The sequence below is a fragment of the Mizuhopecten yessoensis genome, unplaced genomic scaffold (assembly GCF_002113885.1).
Source record: "Mizuhopecten yessoensis strain PY_sf001 unplaced genomic scaffold, ASM211388v2 scaffold11179, whole genome shotgun sequence".
NCBI lineage: Eukaryota > Metazoa > Mollusca > Bivalvia > Pectinida > Pectinidae > Mizuhopecten > Mizuhopecten yessoensis.
The window spans coordinates 1,027,942-1,044,113 of record NW_018408919.1 but is presented as its reverse complement, the minus strand read 5'-3'; the positions used below and the strand labels follow the sequence as shown (position 1 = coordinate 1,044,113).

Below are 16,172 nucleotides of genomic sequence, written 5' to 3'. Positions count from 1 at the left end.
ATGAATAACCAAAAGGCTCAGGATGTTGATATTTAGTCAGTAGCATGCTGGGATCAAGGACTACTATGTTTGTTAAAGTGAATGACTTTGACTTATATTCAAGGTCACAGGGGTCAAATTTGTTTAAAATCTTTAAACGACCTCTTCTGAATAACCATGGATCCCAGGATGTTGATACTTTGCAAGTTGCATCCTGAGATGAAAGGCTATACAATTTATTCAACATAATGACTTTGTTCGACTTTCAATCACAGGGGTGAAATGTTTTAAAAGAAATTAACAGGATCTTTTGAATGAATTTTAATCATAAATACTGATATTTTTCCTGTAGTTTTATTTTAGATCACTTTTAAGGTTACAAGTGTGAGATTAATACCAGGTGAGCGATGCAGGCCCATTGGGCCTCTTGTTCCATCATGATTTTAATATCAACTGTGTCTTTCGTGATCATTGGAGTGTTTTGTGTCAAATTGGTGATAATCTAGTTACATATTATTGATCCTGGTTTTGGAGAAGTTTCCCACTAGACCATCATTGGAGCACTGGACTATTAATATGTAGTTCAGGGTTCGATTCCTATGGGAGGCACACAGAAAAAGTGACTTGGGATACATCATACTTGCCAACTTTTTGAAATTTTTATGGAGGGAATTCTGCTTGCTCATAAACAAGATGTTTGTATATACCTGCTACAAAAAAAATAACCCTTTACCATGGCATATATTTTAAATTGGGTTTTTTTCAGTTGAAATCATTCAATCTTAGAAAAAAACACATATAGGAATAGCTAATCAAATTCACTGATTGAAAATATTTAATTCAAGGGTCAAATTTAGGAAAGAGTCTCCCTCCTAAATTGGGAGAGTTGGCAAATATGATTCATTTGTATTCTTGTATAGGATTTTCTTTCAGGAAGATATATTTATTATAATATTAACTTTCATACAAAGTTTTGTTTTCCATGTAACAAAATTTACAGAATTTTTAATGTAAAATTAAAAATGTTAATACTTCTTAAAGAATTATAAATACAAATGTATATTAGAATTTGTATTTCCAAATTTTACAGGATTTAGTTCAACTGCTTGAGACAGTTGGTTACAATAATATAAGGACATACTATATATGCTACCTTCCTGGTTATACCTGTTATTTGTGTAAGAGTTATGTCCCTTTCAAAGGTAATTCGTCAGTCTGGTGTACCATCAGATTTGTGATCAGTTAATTTACTGAACCCAAATTACCATTCATTGAAGATGATTTTAAATGTAGCACATATCCTTTAGTGATCTGTTCAAGTCAATACCACAAACTGCAATGGAGCTTTGACAATTCTAACTCCTTTATTCCTGTGAATTTCAAAAATTGGCTGGATTTCTGCATACATGGGACAATTTGTATAGTAGATGTCCACTCTCCTGTAAATACTTGCTGAATGGTGGGACAACCAGATTTGTGGTTCATGGATTCCTGGATCTCTAGAACAGTGTAACTTGTAACAAACAGAAGTCTTCTCATATCAGTGGCTTTAACCTTTCTGTGGAAGTTCTGTTTAAAATTAAAAAAACTTAACTATCATCAGCCAGATGTTAGAAGCAGAAAACATATCTGCATGTTACTCACTGGACTCCTTTATCAGCATTAGTAGTGAACTGTTTATATTTATGATAGCTGTGATAGTTTCTGGGTGGAAGTTCCCGTTTAATGAGAATCTTATCAGTGGCCTCTGTCTCCCCTACTATAAGTATGATAGTGACATCTGTCAGCCTCCTACGCTCAACATGTTTCCTAGATATACAAGGTTTACCATACTTAAAGCCATGCCGGCTAACAACATATTACTAATAGGATTTATTTACTGATACTTCAGGCGATCCAGGTGTTTGGTAGCACAATTTATTGGAATTAATTTTATAACCCTCTTAGACTTGAGACTGTAAGTCTTTTCAGTTTTGTGGGAGTTTTATTTTTGTGGACAGTTTGTGGGAGTTTTATTTTTGTGGACAGGTGTTTGTTTATAGAAAGCTAGCTTTGTCTCCTTACATCACCTAGGTACAGAGCCTGGAGCAGCACACTATGGTTTGGTAGAATTATTTTTAGACATTAAAGTTGCAGATTGATTATTTGTTAATATAACAGCAATGCCCATAAAAGGCAGTTTTCTTTCTGCTTTAATTGTTGACGAAATATTTTTCGCATTGCATCAAGCAATAATTTCTTACACAAACATACAATATTCAAAATCTGAATTAAAGGACATGTTTCTGATGTATTATTGGGTAATTAAATAACAAATTTGAATAAACCTGACTTAGAGACTATATGCCTATTGCAACCATCTTCATTTGATATTGTACTATCACTTTAATAAAGTCACAGTATATCATCATTTAACCCAATCACCCCCAAAGTCACATTTGAACCTTACCAAATCAAAGACTGGACAAGTCCAGTTTAAAAATGTAGGGGTGAATGAGTTAAAGGTCATTAAGAAGGTTGTTGTTTTCCTCCTCAGCTGTCCTTGTAGACAAGTTTAAAGATATACATTTATAAGTTGGTGTAAATGTACTGGTATATATTACATGATTCATATATGCTTCAAGAAGCTTCAAGTTTATCGCAAACTTTCTTTGAAGTAAAACTCTTCACTTCAAATTTAAAGATGGATGTTTAAAAAAGAAACCAAGACACTTTTAAGTTCCATGAGTCCTCTCTGGAATGAACTGTGTGAACCCCACAGATAAAAAAAACTCGAAACCACAAAGATGTACTTTAAAAGTGTCTTTAATATGTAGCCATGGTACATTCTGTAATGTTCTGTTGAACAATAATTGTATGGATGCCAGTCTGCTGTCGAAGCCAATAAGTTTAACACACAAAGTTCACATATTTTAGTGAAACCTGATTAATCCAACCAAAATGTCTCCAGGGAAAGAAAAAAAATCAAAATTCAGGTTTAACTTTTCTCAAAGTTTGAAATAGTTTTATTATGTTTTTATTTGCTTCAAATTTAAAACAAAAACATTATTTCCAAAGTGTTTATCCCAGTTACCCTAGCTTATTCCATAAGGAAACTGAGTGGCCCTATTAGCAAGGGTATTGGTTAATTTGGACACATTTACAGGCAAAGAAATTGTACCTGATAGTGCCCAGTATCAGAGGGGGGGGGGGGGAAATATTCATATTTTAGTTTTTCAATATGAAGAAATTTATTATCATGAGTAAATTAGCTTCCAATTTTAAACAAAAAGATGATTTCTAAAATCCTAATACAGCAAAACCTCAATATAATGCCTTCATTTATACAACACCTGCTTACAGGCCAGCATATAAACACCCCTTTTCCTTAATTTTGTCTAACAATTCCTTAATATATGTATGTCCCCTCGATCTATTGTCAAATATACCTTTACAATGCCAAAACTTCACTTTATTGGCAAATGGTGGCATTATAACAAGATTTTTCTGTATCTTTGATATTTTAATGGAACCAAAATGTTTGGATTAATGAGTTTCCACTGGATTGAATACCTGTACAGGTGAGAAATCAGTATTTACATTTACAGCAAGTTTAGCTCCCAAAACCTGTCAAAAATAATATTACAACAGCACTCACGGATCAGAGTGTTCCAGTTTCAAGGCAGACTATTTTGTTTACAAAGCTTAAAAAACAAGCACACATACAAAATAAAATGAATAAAGCCATCGCTATTCACATCAAATGCTTTGTTAAAACCAGTTTTTACATTTCAAAAATTGCAAAATATAAAACTTGTACTCCTTTTGCAGTTTATGACACCAAATGATAAGGGGTTTGGGGGATGACTGTTATTATTTTGAGGAAGGATGAAAGCTAGTTACTTGGGAGTTATAATAGTTGGAGTTGAGGCTGAAATAGGGATTTTGTGTGGAGTGAACTAGGGAACTTATGAATGAAAAGTGTCGAAAATAATATTATTGAAGCCTTTGGAATGTCAGGCTAGTTATCTTACGAATGTAAGTGCCCAGTTTATTATACATTTGGTGCGTGGTGCGCACTGTCATAGCATAATGTTTGGAATTCTCGACATATTCTACCTCTCCAGTTTCCTCCCCATCCCCCATGCATAATCCTACCCCCTTGAGACTCCATTTTTTGCCTTACCCCTCCCCATCAAACTTTCTGTGGGTATAGCCCCCACCAGAAGAGTACAGTAATTGCAAAAGACATGTATGGCAAATATCCCCCTAAAACACCTTTGTTGTAGAAATCTCCTGTCTAAACTGGCTAGTTGTAGAGACATGTGTATTAGTCTAGATGTTATTGTCATAGAATGTGTTGATAGTCTTTATCCTCTTAAAAGTATATGTATTATATTCTGTTTAACTAGGTCAGGGTGATCAATGTCTGATTTGAAATAGAAATATTTTATTTCGTTAAATTACGTTTGTGCCTACATGTAACATCTGTCATTGGGGAATATTAAAGAAGGCGCCACACCGTATTAAAACCTTTATCAATATTTGTAGGAGCACAATATCAAAATCATGTATTGTGTTCTGTAGTTTGTGACCATATGAATGTGCCCCCTTTTGTATATTGTGATTCATTGCCTTACGAACGTCAGCAGAACCTTTATTACATTTCGTCTATTGTAAAAATCTATCCCAATATAACAAATAAACAAACAACAATAAAGAATAGGTCATTGGCTAACCAAATATTGCACACATAAAACACAGTGTTCTCAAGAAAATTGGGCAATTATTTAGTTGCAGTAATTATTTTATTAAAATATCTTAACTTTAAATTTGGCACAAATATGTGAATGACGATTTCTAGATTGCCAATTATATGACTACAGTTTCAAAAATGTTGATTGATATTTGAAAATGACACTTGAAAATTTTTGCTTCATATAAAAATGACAATAGATTTTTTTGTTCACAATAAAATTTGAATTTTAGGATGAACAAGTTTAACGAGGCATTAATTAAAAGCAATTTATACGTAAATTACATCACATCATACAAACAACTTATAATATTTGCAGCAAAGTAATGACAACATATAAATTTAAACTATGTAATTATTCAAGCAAAATTAACTTGTACAATAGCTGTCTCTTGGTGTTCCATGAATGAGGCACACCTATACAGGTAAATTCCATAAAGTTAGATCAACAACAGTATTAGGGCAAAATATTAATATTTCAGATATTGGAGCCCAGACGTTCAAAGCCTGATCGGTTTAAAAAAACAACTGCAAACAAAACTGCCTAATGTGATAAATTATATATTTTATAAAATACAATTAATGTATTGAAATTAAAGCTTAAACTGTTGACTTTTTTCCTAATCAGGGTTTAAACAATTGTCCCCTGGCTTTTTGGGAACTGAGCTAATTGTAAATTCATTAGTTTTAATTTTTAACTCAATCACCCCTGAAGACATATTTGAACCCTTCCAAATCAAAAGTTGGAATAGTTCATTATGAAATTTCAGAGGTGAATGAGTTCAGATAATTGTTCAAAACAACATTTCTGCTGTGTCACACACATAAGTCTGGAATGTTTCCTAAAATTGTTATAGTAATCAGCATCACATAGTACCTTGAGGGAGATCTAGATGTTCCTACGATCATGTTTTTCTTATTCTCATCCAAATGAAAAATTTATATCAAGATATTCGGCTATAATCCCTTTACTTCGAGTCAATCAATTTTTAACAAATTCATACATGATAGCAATTTTCATGATAAATTGAATTTTTAGATGCAAAACTCTTGGATATATATTGATGGCTAAGGATACACGCTACTAAGTGTGATTGTATCTCCTATATTAAAGAGTTCTACACTTAGAAACATGTTAAATGTCTTTTAAGAGTGTTTACTTGAATTTTGTTGAATAATCAAAAATAAGTTTAGAAATGTACATAATTATGTATGCACTGATTACTCAGATGATCACAAACACTTAGATAATGCTGAGTTAAAAATGTTTCAAGGGAGATAACTCTAACATAAAATCACAAGTTTTATGTGTAAGATAGCATGTATCCTTAATGTTTCTAAACAAATGTGTAACAACACAATACTATACACAACCTGCCTGAAGTATGAACTATGCTGTTTACAGTACACTCTCGACTCATTCCGTACAATTCATTATAGATGTTTGTGTTTGGATATTGTCATAATGTTCATGAAAACATTTTAATAATCAAAAATAATTGAAATCCTGTAAATGATAGAAATTCATATAATAATCAATGTTTAATTGTTCAGCTCAAGACAAGTATAATGATCATGATTCTGTATACCAGTTTATATTGGAAACTTTGTTAATAGATGCCAATCAATCATCCTACAGAAATAATCATGAATTTATCAAAGCCATACCAGGTAACTGTAATTGTACGTGTGAAATTTTATGCAGAATCAATTAATATGCTTTTTGAATGAAGTTTCGGGGAAATATACAGGAAAATATTCAACAGATATAACAATAACATTTGGAGACATAATGTGTGGGTGTATGGGTTTTTGGAGAAGTCCTATGTAGAATCTGTAGTATAGGAATTGTGTATAGGAATCTGTGTAGGAAGTTCCTGTAGGATTTGTGTATAGGAATTCCATCTGTTAGACTGGTCCCAGTGCTCCCAAGTCAGAGTGGAGAGTTATTGATCCAGCTTCCTGTCTCCCTCAGCTTTCCAGCCTCTGCAGCTCTGGGTACAGACAGCTGTTTAACTAGGATGGGTCCCCACTACAGTTAATTTGGCGCACTTATGGGGGGGCACCTGTCATTCTTTAATTGGGTTGAAATTTCAGGATATAGATAGAGCCTGCTGCCTGGTAATATTTAACACTAGACTATGTTAATCAACATTATCAAATCTTATAAAATATTCTTTATTGTTTGTGTTTACATCATACAATTTTCGTTCTGATGAGTAGAGTAAGTCGGAGATGTGTAAAGTTGTAAACAGTCAAAACTATGTTTAGAGACTACCCTCTGGAAGTCACTATTATGGAGAAAATAAAAAGTGGTCTCTTAACACAGAGTAACTTTACAATGAAATCACTATAATGGAGAATATAAAAAGTGGTCTCTAAACACAAGTGGTCGTTTTATAGAGGTGGTCCCATAAGCAGGTTTAGCTGTATCAATATGAAGTTGGAGTGATATAAGCTGTATAATGTGAAATCACTAATTTCGTGGGGGTTTTAATTTCATTGATATTGTGGGTAATCTTCATCCACTAATTCATAGGTTCACAAAGTTAATACAAGTCCCATATAAAAAAAATCTGAATTTTAGTGGGTTCTCATCATAATCCATGAACTCATGTGCCAACAAAATGGTATTTTCTGGGGAAACCTTCAATTTGGGCCCAAAGAAAATATCTAATTTCACAGTCTTTGAATGAGGAAGAGGAGTTATATGGAATTGTTTGTTTTAGGGAGAAGGGAGCAGATTTGTATGATAATATGAGGAATGAGTTGTATGGAGTGGTATGTTTATGTGAGAAGGGAGCAGAGTTGTATGATAATATGAGGAATGAGTTGTATGGAGTGGTATGTTTATGTGAGAATGGAGCGGAATCGTAGGTTTATGTTAGAAGGAAGTGGACTTGACGTTGCTGGCACCTTAACTATTACTCCGGTATGTCTACAGGAAAACAATGGCCGACATCTGGTTCAGACTGGCCATCTGGTCGCCACCAGTACTTCCTATCTTCCCTATCCTCCCTCTATTACATGTCTGTTAGCACTTTGGAATCGAAACCTTTGACCTTCGAAATACACATCTTGACTACCTGTGTATATTTCTTCTACATATTTTTATAATCTAATTTGTTAAAGAGATGACAATCATCATAGTGTTTTCACCTTTGACCTGTATATCTTTTGGATATTGGGCTGTAATGCATGGGGGGNATCAGATTTGTGAAGAAACTGGCAGAAAATAACCATAATATTTGTGTGTGGCAAAAGAGGTTTACTGCTTGATCAAGGAAGTGTTTGTGTAAGCACTTTTATTGCATAAACTGCTGTTTTAAGCCATGATCTCTTTCTGATTTATTTCACTCGTAGAAAGTAATGAAAAAAAAAAATCAAACATTCCAATCAAGTTTTCAATTTATTTTTGTTATTTTCAATTCAAATTTTCTATGCAAATAATGAGATAAGCTTAGAAAATAATAAATAAAAGTTTTTATATCTCTGCGACAACAAAGAGTATGACTTGTTTGTGCGTTCATTTGTTTTGGAATACCATGAGAACTGCCTGGAGGAATTCTTCTGTTCTAGAAGTTAATTAAGATGCACAATCAATGTAGTTTGAGAAACCATAGTCGGAACAGAGATCCCATCTGTCCACGTAAATGTAATTACAAAACCTTCTAGGTTGACTTAACTCGTCCCTGAGTGCTGCGCTATTCATAATTCATATACCATCATCGGAAACTTATACAGACAATTGGCTTTAAAGCTTTTTGTTAAAATGCCTTATTGATTAGTCAAATATTTGCCAATCTGTAAAGGTTTGATGACAGTGTCTTCCCTGACAGTTCTAGGAGTCAGGACATACAGCTTTAGGGTGATTAGGGATAGACGTTTGATGAAATTTTGGGTAATATACAGCACTTGTTTGCTTTAAGTTGTAATTGGTTCATCAATCTAATGGTGTGTTTTTTTAATGGAACTGGTTTGCTTTAAGTTGAATTGGGTGCAATGGAATGGAATGTTATTTGAATCTGAACCCAGATAACTTTATTTATCAAAAAAAAAAAAAAAAAAAAATTTTTTTTTAAATTTTCATTCTCACTGTTTGATGATAATCATTTTAAATCCAAACACTTGATAATCGATGCTGATCTTTTTTTTTTTTTTTTACTGGTACACTTGTTACATGTTTCTAAGTATAGAAGGTTTAAACAGTAAATGTGCAGAGATCTTGTATTGATTTGTATTGCAGTTACGCAGTGTTGTTGGCATCGCTTCACAGTACACCATGTTATACTTCATGTAAAACGTTTAGAGAGTTTTTGATGTACATTCTACGCAGACATTCAATACTATGTAAACAGATAAAATTAATGAATTATGCATAAGCATTCACGTTTAAACACAATGAGACTCGATCCTAGAGATGTTGCATTCTATAGTTAAATCATAAAACATTTATGTACCATATAGATACCAGCTCTTGTTCTCGGCTGGTAACAATATATATAACTTTTGTTCACAATTAAACAATCAATACCTCAAATACAAAAATAGAATTTTATGTATTTCCAGAACAACAAACCACATACATAAGTTACACATAGGTACAGAAATTAACAAGAGCACTGAGAAACACTTTGGCATCGCCCACTAATAGCCGACGCCCACTTTGTGTCACACCCACATCCTGCATGGTCATACGGCAGTGCCGAACTCATCCACCGTGCCCGGTTTTGGGAGCGAAAGTTTAGGTATGGTTTCACTACCACTACTGCTGGTAATAGACAAGGACATGCTGTCTCGGGAGTTGAACACACGCGGGGGTTTCTTTGGGGGCATCACAGGCCCAATGTTATTGGCTGAAGCACTTTTGCTACGTACAGAGGGGTTGAGGGGTGGGGTAGAGGTATTCTGTTGGGAACAATGTGACATTGTACTGTAGGGCGTGAATGATAAATATGTGTCATAAGAACTCATCGACGGCAAATAGCGTGAATTAAGTGTGTGAGATTTAGGAAAGAATGCAGGGGTATAAATAGAACTCCCCGTGCTTGTTTCGTAAAGCAGATCATGCGAGTCACACATGATTGGGGAACAGTTGTCCAGAAGGGGTGAAGTCGACTCACATTGCGACCCGTCACTCCCTTTAGTCCTATTAACTCCAGTATATAACTGGGTCATCTCATCCGGTTCTACGTACTCGGACTTAAACGACACATAAGTATTATTTTCTGCTTGATCCAGATTTGACCCCACAGGTACCTGGTCATATAGTGGGTGGGGATCATAAATAGGCTCACGGTCATAAGGACCACGTTCTTGGAGTTCTGTTGCCATCGATATATCCGACTTTTCATAGTCTTTACACTCCATTATCTCTGAATGATTAAGAACATTAGTTTTCAGATGTTCCTTAAATCTCATACTGCGTTGCTCACTTTTTTTCCTCTGGTTTCTACGACACTTCACAATTGCGAAAATTATTAATCCCGACGTTAAAAGTAGGAATATAAATCCACCTATCACCGACAAAGCGATAGTGACAGTATGAGAATTTTCAGGTGACTGATTGGTCAGTTCTGACACAGGAAGTGTATAAGCTATTGGGTCAATCCCGTTAAGAGTGACCATAAAGGATATTGCCACTGGCCCGCGGGCATTTTCTGCTGAGCACTTATATTCACCAATATTTTTTTTCTGGAAATCTTTAACTGTAAGAATACTTGTCACAATGGTTGACCCCTCAGTCACGATGACATATTTTTCTGTATCTGCCGGGTTAAGGATTTCCTCGTTTCGTGTCCACACTGGATCCACGTGTGGATTGGACATGTACTTACACAACATTTGTGTCTGACCTCCGGCCTCCAGTACCACTTCCTGTCCACTTGTGTACATGGTTATCTGACACACGAAATCTGTCTCCGTCAACGATGAGAAAGCACGTGACCAAAGGTCTGTAGGACCCTGACAGACAGGCTGACCCTCCGGAAATATCCACTGGAGGATGTTATCTTCACTCTGATTGGTCGATTGATGAATAAGGTAATCCTCGAGCCAACGTGTTTTACAATCACACACCCACGGATTACTGTATAACTTAAATGAGGTAAACCTGTGGGTAAAATATTGTACAACATTTTCGTTCATAAACTCCAAATTGTTATGTTGTAATTCCAAATTTTCAAGATAATCCAAATTTTTGAATGCTTCATCAGCAACTCTTTGCAAATAATTCCCGTCCAGAAGTAAATCCCTCAAGTTAACAAGAGGCGAGAAAGCCTCGGGCTGTATCATGCTGATCCGATTTCCACGAAGACTAAGTTTCCTTAGCGACGTTAATCCATCGAAGGCGGCGGTTGGAACTGACGTCAGTTGATTGCTGGACAAGTCCAAAACTTGTAATTGTCCAAGAAGAGAAAAGGCATTCGCTTTGATGATCCTAATAGAGTTATTTTGCAAGTAGAGTTCCGTGAGAGTATCATACTTTGCAAATGAGCTAGATACCAGCTCCAACAGTTGGTTATTTTGGAGGTCTAATACTTTAATGTTATGATGGAGATCAAAGGGTATATGTCCTAGTGCCCGGCTACTACAGTTGGCCGAATAGTAGCCGTCCTCCATGTCGTACACCTCGTCACATGGTATGTGCATCAGGTTGACACGAGGCACGAACATCGCAAACACTACAAACACGAAAACACAAAACATTTTCTCGTAACTCTCCATAGTTACCCCATGCTCCACTATTCAGAGAAGTGCCCGTCTGCTCTGCTCCTCAGCTACTGTGTGTATATTGTCCCTGCTTCCTGTCAGGCACCCAGTTTTATCACTATGTATTTGGGCGAAGGTGACTGTCATGTATCACAATGTATCGTGTCCCCGACAGAACGTGAGCCATGCCATTAATTGTTGAACATTTAGATCTGTGTCCACTCTTGTTGAGTCATTCGTCGATAATGTCACCAATATCTGATATTCCTTGGCCACTCCGTAGTAGTAGTTCACAAGCCGCCTCCATTGATCCGGACAGAAGCTGGTGGCAGTGTGCAGGCATCCCCTTATACCCTGGTTAATCTGAGACAAGTTGTGTGTGTAATTTGCAATAAGGCTGCGTGGGTTCCCTCACTAATCCTGCCGTGGTATTTTACTCCTCACATGGCAGTGTGCTACAGTCCTGTCAGCATCTGAACCTACAACACAGGAATATAAAAGAAAATTGATTCCCAGCCACAAATAAATATAGTATAGATGTGTATAGCTTTTACATAGGCAGGCTCAGAAACAGCTTTGAGCCGGCTTCTATGATACAAAATAATATACTGATCGAGCTGGCTTCAAAATGGAACTTTAAGAAAAAAATTGTACATTGAAATCGAGGAATTTTTGTCAGTGATATGTTTCTTTCTATAGTACTTAATTACTGAGCTGTTTCTAAAATATTTACCAGCTGTTTATAAATATAAATCAGTTGATTCTTGGTTCCAAACATATCAGAAATCTGTGACGTGAAGTATCTTTAAGATTTTGGTAAATTACACAAAGTTGGTTGTCAGACTGACAAATATAAAACAATGCACTGTGGCAGTTCTTATACCCTGTATCTCAAAAGCTGTTGTATTAATCCAGAAATTTGTTTCAGTAAACAGTTCTGTTATTTTCTATTAAAAATGCCTGGAAGAAAGAAAACAGACATCTATTACGATGTGTTTGGCTGGTCCAATGTTGCAGCTTGTCTGTAATCGTGACTTCCTATCCCTCTACCAACTTCCTGGTTCTGTGATGGCCAGAACACATGTACAGACATTTACTGGGGCATAAGTGGTGCCCTTTCCCCTCCTCCTTCTATACCCCCCTTCCCCCAAGTACACACATGGACTTGAGTATAAGTGGTCCCCATACCCCTACCCCTTCTCCACCCCTCCCCCTCCTTTACCACCACCATACAGACATCCAGTGGNGGGTGAGGTTACCAGCTGGGAATTGAGTTCACCTTATTAATCACACAAAATTAGTTAGGTGTTTATCTCATTTGTAAGAACCCCCAGTGGGGGTCTGATGGATTGGATAGAGGAATGGTGCTACAGTAGCATACTATAGTCAAGTACAGGAGAGTTAAAAGTGTGTATGGGGGACAGGATAGTACTATATAGTCAGGTACAGGAGAGAACAGAGTATGTATGGAGGACAGGATAGTACTATATAGTCAAGTACTGGAGAGAACAGAGTATGTATGGGGGACAGGATACAGAACTTACAGTCAAGTAGGGGAGGGGTCAGGAAGTTGGCTTTCATCTCAATTCTTTATTTTTTTTTTCAATTCTTTGTATCATAAGTAAATTATTAACAAAATGGTTTGAATGTTTTCAGAAAATGGAGGGGTTTCGCAAAGAAGCCGTAAGCTTGTTTTCAAATTCTTCATCTGTTGGTGTCATGAATAAATAATTTACAAAAATAGATATTTTTTCAGAGGGAGGAGGGGTTTGCAGAGAAAACATTAACATAAGATATACAATACACTCGTTTTTTAATTCTTCTGCGCAATATTTTAATTCACTCTATCATGAACAAATTATTACTACAAAAAATATTGTTTAAACTGAATTTCCAGTTTCAATATTCAGGATAGATATGGGTTTGTGTGGTCTATTAGTCAAAAGAAGTATCATACTTAAGAAGGAAAGCCAGAGGATTGGGGTAGATTATTGGTAAAGTGTTCTGTTGGGGGGGTTATATAAGTGATATGGTTGTATCTCTTCCATCACCAGGAGAAGAGGGAGGTAGGGGGGGAGGGCCAGATCATAGAAGTCTGATAATATGTCCCTCCATCTGTTCCTATCAAGATCCTAAAACCCCTTCTTGCATGGGGCAGATACCAGTAATGACTTTCACAGATGAGGCCCCATAATCAGACCATGTAATCAGAAAAGGGTACGGGTGAAAAATGGGGAAATGAGTCAACTCGTCCCACATTTCGTGGGAAAAAAACTGAAAATTATTCATGTCTGAAATCTCCGGCTGTCTTGTTTTGGATTTTTGAGTTTCAACAGGTAATAGGACTCCAGCATGCTAGAGAAAATGTCAAAACAGAAAGAAATGCTTTATGACTCGGTCACACTTCCGCAGATATAAATGTAACTGACAGACCATCAAACTTAAAATGTTTATACAGAAAATTTAACACGATTTAAATGGCATTAGTCATTTAAAGTGTCATTATACATTAATATCAGTAGTTGAACTGTTAAGAAACTGTCAAAATGTAAAAACTTGTTTTTTAATGGTGTCAGTTTTCAGAGTCACTTCAAAAAATACCCAGAGCTTGCTTTGTTTGAGAGTGTCAGATTATAAAAAGATTAAACAGTGCATTTTTCAATATTATTCTTAATTACCTGAAAAATGTCAAACACAATTTGTATTGAAGGTAAGTTTTAACTGTAAAAATAGTCCAATCTTATTTCTATAAACACTAAGCTTTTAATCTAAGTTGGAATTAAGAATTTCTCCAGATTTTTAAAATCTCATCTGAATTCTATACATGAATATGAGAATATTACAGAGGACAAGTTTTTGTGAAAAATTGATAAGAGGATGAAAGTTGACAAATATTTGAACATGTGATTCTACACAGGGACTTGAGATTTGAGATCACAGGACTCCATAGAAGGCTTCCTTGGTGTTATTTACACGAGATCTTTCTACAGCATCCTTCTCCGATATCTAACCAAAAATCAATTTTATCTCTCTTGTTGTAAGCAAAACAAGCTATGTTGTGAGCACTATTTCTAGTAAAGTGTGTTCCCTGTAAGTCTACATATTTATTATTAGAGTATGGGGGCGACTGTCTTGATGTGAAATTTTTATTTACGAACACAATATTTTTTGAATACAAAATATCTTGGTATACATTTCCTGCAGATTTGTCTATAGATCTGCGGGGAATGGTTTCCGAGAAATCTTTATAATGTTGCACTTTGATGATCCAGCCATGTTAAAATTTGATTGGATTGCTTGGAGAATGCTTTTTATAGAAAAAGGCCAGATGATGTCCCCTGAAACACATGCTGAATGTTAAGGACATTCTTGTCCAGATAAGTGGGGACTGGATTAACTCATTCACCCCTGAAATTTCGTAATGAACTATTCAAACCTTTGAATTGGAAGAGTTCAAATGTGTCTTCAGGGATGAAAGAGTTAATTGCTTCTTCTAAACATTTATGATGAGGTCATGACCCTGTTGACAAAATTTTATATTGATGGGTATTTGTATAGCTAGATATGGTATGGCCAGTAGAGTTTTGTGATCAGGTAATGAGGGATGGGGTTGGCATAATTAGCTTTTCCTTCCCTCGTGGTTACATGGATATTTTGAAAAAAGAATTAATATCGGTAATGAGGATGGGAAGCTACCTGCTGTATGAGAGTTCATCAATAGGTGGCGCTATAAGTGTGCCACCTACTGTGCCACCTGCTGTAGCAGGCTATAGCTAATGATTATTGCCATCCTGCTGCCACAGGTGCTTGCCACCCATTGATTGCCACCCCTATGTGGCCACAAGTTGCCTTGTATCAGTTTCATTACAAAAGTGCAGAGATAGCATAGTATGTCAAAAATCACCTCCACAACATCCAAAATTAGACTCATAGTGCCATAATATTGCTCTCCATGTAGCAAAAAAGTTAATGAAAATATACCAAAAGTACATGTGGTAATTTGATAGCACCAAATGTAACAAAACTAGCTCATATGTAAGTTCCCTGGAGGACATGGAGCAGTATATATACCTACATGTACAGAGTGTTATCTGCCTCAGGGACAGCTGGTAACTCAGGTCTTCGCTCACGTCACATTACACCCCCTGTGATAAGCTATATAACGTAAAGGAATAGTATTTCACTTGAGTGTGATCAATACCCAGTCAAATTAGATAAGGTGGTTGCATAATCTCACACAGAAGTTACCCAGTAGCTGTGAAGTGTGTGGACTGTCCTGGGTCACTGAGTTACAGAAATCAGAACACCCCCCCTGACTCATTTTTAAAACCCTCCTTTACTCCAATAACACACAAACTAACACTTGTTCTCCCAACTTACAACCTTATTCCCCTTTACAAAATTCATCTTTCCAATAATCTCCAATTGAAGTCACCAGCAACAAAAGTCACCGTCCACACAGAAATTAAAACAACCCCCCACCCCCCACTCCTCCCTAGAAGCCATTTTGTCTATTAGTCTCCAGGTTACATACACTCATGGTGTCCATATCTGCCTCTCTGCAGATTAAGTAACTGACTTCCATGAATGAAAATCTTACAAAGACCAAGATAAGACATGTTTGAGGAGGATTTAAATCCGAAGTCTGGCCAACCTTTTCCACGCGGTAGCTACTAGCTAAGGGTCTCAGTGTATTCATTGTTAAATTGAGGTGAATGGGGTACATGGAAATTTGGGGGGGTTGAAG

General features: G+C 36.0%; 2 protein-coding genes across 10 annotated transcripts in view; one reads left to right on the top strand and one right to left on the bottom strand.

Moving 5' to 3' along the window:
• LOC110440359 (protein YIPF5-like) overlaps positions 1-16,172 on the top strand; it is a 93,710-nt gene that overhangs the window by 8,423 nt on the left and 69,115 nt on the right. The gene's annotated exons all lie outside the window — the stretch shown is intronic.
• LOC110440357 (leucine-rich repeat-containing protein 24-like) overlaps positions 8,786-16,172 on the bottom strand; it is a 44,763-nt gene continuing 37,376 nt past the window's right edge. For 8 of the 9 annotated variants that reach the window (XM_021483383.1, XM_021483381.1, XM_021483379.1 and 5 more), the window contains exon 2: positions 8,786-11,904. In XM_021483383.1, coding sequence (XP_021339058.1) covers positions 9,407-11,440 — 2,034 coding nt within the window. In that variant the 5' untranslated portion in view covers positions 11,441-11,904 and the 3' untranslated portion in view covers positions 8,786-9,406. Of the gene's footprint in view, positions 11,905-15,500; positions 15,812-16,172 lie in introns of those variants that run through there. The other variant, XM_021483388.1, reaches the window with a different exon arrangement.